Raw genomic sequence first — 5,430 nt, 5'->3', positions numbered from 1 at the left:
TTGGGGCTGTACTACTGAGGCCATGATGGAGGCCTACTTACTGTTGGGTTATCAGATTTCATGGGATCAGTCCAGTTTTTTATGTGAAGATGAAAGATGGGTTTTTCTTTGTAAAATTTTAAATGAGATCAAAAGGGAGTAGAGTAGTGTGGACGTGGCGTGATACAGGACAGAGTTGGATAGTCGGGTGTCACAGAGTTGGATAGTCGGGGGTGTCGTGGTGTTATATGAGGTTTGTTTGACTTTGAATAGTTAATATAAATACTTTATTGTTCAAAAAAAAAAAGACATTTTGTTGCTTTACCACACCAGGTGCAAGTCTAAAATGACTGGTGCAATGCAACAGTAGGCTTGCGCGACGGTTCCCTTTATCAGAGGTATTCTTCCGCAGATCTTCTTTCTGTGTGATTTGTTTTGGTAGAATGATTAACGTAGTATTCCCCTACCATTAGGGTTTCACAGGAATTTCTAGCTGTTTTGTTTCCTCTTTTTAGGGTTTCCTAGCAGTTTTGGTGGTCTCGATAGGATTTTGGATTCTGTTTGTTTTAGGGTTAGAAGGTAGGTCCTATTTGATTCACAGTAGCTTCTTCGTCCCGTTTACTTCTTGCCTTATGAGTGCGATCGCGTTGTTTTCTCAGATTTAGGAATTTTCCAGAGCCGAATCCCATGAGGAACCTTCAAAGTGTTGGCAGAAGAGCCTCGGCTGCTCTGAATCTCTGCAAGCATTCTTACCCTAACTATCTGAGCACCCAGGCAGCCAGTGCTGCAGCTACCCCGCCCCCACCCCCACCCCCGGAGAAAACCCATTTTGGTAATCTGAAGGATGAGGACCGTATTTTCACCAATGTCTATGGCCAACATGACCCTTTCCTGAAGGGAGCCTTGGCACGAGGAGATTGGTATAGAACAAAGGATCTGGTGCTCAAAGGCGCCGACTGGATCATCAATGAGATGAAAAAATCTGGGCTGAGAGGTCGCGGCGGTGCCGGGTTTCCCTCTGGGCTGAAATGGTCCTTCATGCCTAAGGTCACTGACGGCCGCCCTTCTTACTTGGTTGTGAATGCTGATGAAAGTGAGCCTGGCACTTGTAAAGATCGCGAAATCATGAGGCATGATCCTCATAAGCTTGTGGAGGGTTGCCTGATAGCAGGCGTGGCCATGCGTGCACGAGCGGCGTACATCTATATCCGTGGAGAGTATGTCAATGAGAGATTAAACTTGCAGAAAGCTGTGAAAGAAGCTTATGAGGCTGGCTTTATCGGGAAGAACGCTTGTGGAAGTGGTTATGATTATGATGTGCATGTCCATTTTGGGGCAGGTGCTTACATTTGTGGAGAAGAGACTGCACTTCTAGAGAGCTTGGAAGGCAAACAAGGGAAGCCTCGTCTAAAACCTCCTTTTCCAGCAAATACAGGTTTATATGGTTGCCCTAGCACAGTGACGAATGTAGAGACTGTGGCTGTATCCCCAACCATTCTCAGAAGAGGTCCGGAGTGGTTTGCAAGCTTTGGCCGCAAGAATAATTCAGGTACGAAGCTGTTTTGCATTTCAGGACATGTCAACACTCCCTGTACAGTGGAAGAGGAAATGAGTATTCCTCTCAGAGAGCTTATTGAGAGGCATGCCGGAGGTGTGAGAGGGGGCTGGGACAATCTTTTAGCTATCATTCCCGGGGGATCTTCAGTGCCCCTCATTCCCAAAAGTGTTTGCGATGACATCTTGATGGACTTTGATGCCCTTAAAGCTGCACAAACTGGGCTTGGTACAGCTGCTGTAATTGTGATGGACAAGTCTACAGATGTGGTTGATGCTATTGCTCGTCTCTCGTACTTCTATAAGCACGAGAGCTGTGGACAGTGTACACCTTGCAGGGAGGGCACTGGATGGTTGTGGATGATGATGGAAAGGATGAAAGCTGGAAAAGCAGTCGTGGAAGAAATTGATACCTTATGGGAGTTGACAAAACAGATCGAAGGCCATACAATTTGTGCACTGGGTGATGCTGCAGCTTGGCCGGTGCAGGGCTTGATAAGGCATTTCAGACCGGAAATGGAAAGAAGAATACATGAACGGGCTGCACAAGAGGCAGAGGCTCCATTGGAGGCTACTGGGTAGCAGATGCCAGTTTTGTTTTTTGCAGCTCCAAACAAGCAGGTGAAGCTGCTTGTAATAAATGTGAAGCAAATACAGCATCTATGAGGAAGTTGATCGGAAGTTGTGTGGCTCCATTGCTAAGAGATTATACATTCGCTAATAAAAGTATTGGCCAAGAAGCCAGATTCAAAATAACCTTGCCTTTTTTTGTTTTCTCTTTCATGCATGTATGTTCAGGAGTCTCATCTTGCTTTTCAGCTGGTGTACTGGTATATGGGTTTAAAGGGCAGCAAGCCATTATCTACTTATAAAGAGTTTGACATAGAAACTGATATCGCATTGCACGACATGCACATCATAACTCCTAGATCTACATTTAAACATTGGTTCTTTGGCCATCTTATGCATGCTTGCCTTTTATCATTATGTTTTTAAAGTTGCATAATATTTCAGCTACTTGTTTGTATCTAGTGGCTTGCAGGTTTGGGAGCAGCTCTCTGAAAACCTTGTTAAGCTCTAAATTTGGTGCTTTTGTAGTGCCTCTTTGAAGCTCCTAAAACTGCTGTCAAGTTTTCTGCAGAAGTGAGTTGTTGATGCTTGCATGTTTCTGTGGAACAATATATGCCCAATCTAAGTTGACAGTTACAAAAAAGGATTGTGATTGAGAGGAAGTGAAGTGTTTGCCTAAATATAAACTTGCTTCCCTCTCCGCCTGCTTCCGCCATCTTTTTTTATTTAAAATGCAGTGGCTTTCAGCTGCTTAAAGCTAATTTATGTTTGGTTACTATCCAGAAGCCTTTGTGTCGCATATCTATTTAGCTGATTTTACAAGGCATGCTTCCCGCACAGAGAGGAACCTCCAGAGACGTGGCATGCCATGGTTAACAAAGCGTGGGCATTTCATAATTCCTTTAATATGGCAATGCTTAGGATTGTAGCATCTTCATCCCTAGTCAACTGGGACTGAGGTGATGGGGCAGTTGTTCCCTTTAGCCAAGGATAATGAAATTGATAAAGACAATGGACAAACCAGTCAATCTCTCAACAAGGCCTGTTAGTGAGGAGGAGCCTTGCCACAGTGACAATAGCAGGCATTACTTGTGCAGCTGACATACAGTCACCTTGCAACAGTCCTAGGATCCATCAGTTTTACACTGGCAATTGTCCTTAACACCTTGTCAATTGCAGCCTTTGTCTCCCTTTCCAGAGCAGCAGCTTTGTCAGTGTGAGTTATTGATAGGTTGTTCACCATGGCCACTGAAGGCCATGCTGCTGTGTACACCGACAGTGAGCCAAGCCACACCATCTCTCTCACATTGTATAGAGGATCATGCTTGTTGGACCTGTTCCACCGAGGTGCAGAATTTTCAAAAGGTTGGGCGGTCTGGCATTCAAGCACGGTTCCAAGCCAATCCTGGTAGTTCTTCATTCTTTACTGCATGCACTATGATAGCGCTCCACAGTGGGAGTTATCAAGATCACGCTTTGTCGTGGCAGACTAGATTAACAACTTAGTACTGTGTGCTAGAATAGCTGTTTTGTGGATCTTACAACTGACAGTTAGGTCGAACACCGTGTCAATCAGGGGTAAAGCCTACTTCTTTAATCTGGACAAGCCTCCAACTTGATCAGGGCAGGGCTTTTTTACAGTTTTGATTTGAAATTTTAAAGGGAACCATCGCAAGTGAGGATGTGGCTCGGACAAGGGTTTTGGATGTTGTAAGGCAGAGCAACAGCTTGTGCTCCTCACATTTTGGCATAGTCCCGCCTTCATCTGCACACCTCTTGCTTTTTCCCTCCCTGTGCATGTGAAGGCATGTTGTGGGACGTTATGAAGGTTCAAACTATCCTTTTCCATTGGATTTCAAGTCCTCAGGCTTCATCCTTCATGCAAGTGGACAGCTGTGGCGAGCATTCAAGCTTGCAGATGGGAACATTTCTCTTTGGGTTTTTTTGATGCAAGTTTACCTGCTTGGAACCATCTCCTACAGACCAATATCATCGAGTTTTGACCTCATCCTGTGGCCACAGAGATTACTCAAGTGGTACAGAAGGTGCATTTGTGAATACTGCACAGCTTTATCTATCTTGTGAGCTTAGTAGAAGCTTCATGCAATCACTCAGGGCGCTATTTCTGAATTTTCAAATAAACGCAATCACCTCCTTGGAAGCTCACTTTACGTCTATTTTTCTGATTTTCTTCATGTACTTCTGGTGTGCCTTAAGATTTTTCCCATCCAACCATAGAATGGCCTCTTGTCCTGCAGGACTCTTTCACGCTTGTCCACAATTTGTGGCTTCTACTTTACCAATAATGGCACTACTATACAGACAAAGTTGCTTCTCACATGTTGTCATGTGCATAGAGTGTATCTACCGTGTGCATGCTGCACACAAGATTAGCTTCGAGGTTTGGGGTAGCTTGGAGTTAGGCAGCAGACTGGCAGGGGATGGACTGACGGGGGTGTGGATGCCCGGTTACTGGCCAAGAGCCTATAAAAGGGTGGACAAGGTCAGTCCGTCAATTAGAGTCTCGCGAGGCTATGCGAGAGCTTTGCAGTCGTGAGCTTGGATCTAGTGTAGATGTGCACCTGTTTCATGTAGCCGAGGCCGACAACAGTCTCAAGGCCCACGAGGGTAGGCTCATGGTGGTATGGGACGTCATGGGGTAGAGGCTGGTCTCGGTACGTCTAGCTAGTTAACTCAGCTCGTGGCTTGGTGGGGACAACCAAGGGCTTTGCCCACGGTTGTCGTGGTTGGGTGGTGAGTTTGGCTTGCACCCCCTTCATGGTTTATGGCTTTGTTTTGCAGGTTTGGAGTCTTGTTGCAGGTTTTTCCTAACGAGGAGACCTTGGGGATTTGATAGATGCTGAATAATCTTCCAATGAACGCTCCAAAGCAGCTTTTCTTCCTTTATATCATTGGCATTTGCCTACATGGAAAGGGAATGTGTAAGATCAGCCTCGAAAGCCTTTGAATCAATGCCCTGCACCCACAATTGAGAGGAATTGGTGTGCTCATGGGGTGTGTGGGAATGGGTCCTTGGGATAATAAGGATCAATGGACCAATGGGTATGAAGCCATTTTAGCCTTAAATAAAGGCTACCACTAAAAGGAAGCTGCCTTCGTTAGGTCCTTAATAGAATAAGGTCAATTTAAAGAAGAAGAAGCAAAGGCTATGCTTGTTGTGGTAGGTGTGGGACCCTATGTGACACAATCAACCATGTCGCTTATTTTAAAAATAGGTTCCAGCATAACTAAGTGCCATGAATTAGAGTAGTGCTGCAAACTTTTACACTTGTCCCAACTCTCGTTCATATATTCCATAGAGAAAGT

At 45.2% G+C, this 5,430-nt stretch overlaps 1 protein-coding gene across 1 annotated transcript; it reads left to right on the top strand.

Annotated features, from left to right (window-relative positions):
- The first annotated feature begins 252 nt into the window (after positions 1-252).
- Positions 253-2,289, top strand: LOC147605917 (NADH dehydrogenase [ubiquinone] flavoprotein 1, mitochondrial-like). Its single transcript, XM_086792646.1, has 2 exons — positions 253-377; positions 639-2,289. Exon 2 carries the CDS (start codon positions 667-669, stop codon positions 2,113-2,115), a length of 1,449 nt encoding a protein of 482 aa, XP_086648772.1. The 5' UTR covers positions 253-377; positions 639-666; the 3' UTR covers positions 2,116-2,289.
- The last annotated feature ends 3,141 nt before the right edge of the window (positions 2,290-5,430 follow it).

The sequence above is a fragment of the Cibotium barometz genome, chromosome 58 (assembly GCF_041138505.1).
Source record: "Cibotium barometz isolate CiBa-2024 chromosome 58, ASM4113850v1, whole genome shotgun sequence".
NCBI classification, from domain to species: Eukaryota; Viridiplantae; Streptophyta; class Polypodiopsida; order Cyatheales; family Cibotiaceae; genus Cibotium; species Cibotium barometz.
Note: the sequence above shows the minus strand (reverse complement) of the source record. Positions and strands in the feature narration are given on the sequence as shown.

What these genes read in the sequence shown, in the direction of transcription:
- LOC147605917 (XM_086792646.1), top strand. Translation starts at nt 667, where the DNA reads ATGAGGAACCTTCAAAGTGTTGGCAGAAGAGCCTCGGCTGCTCTGAAT.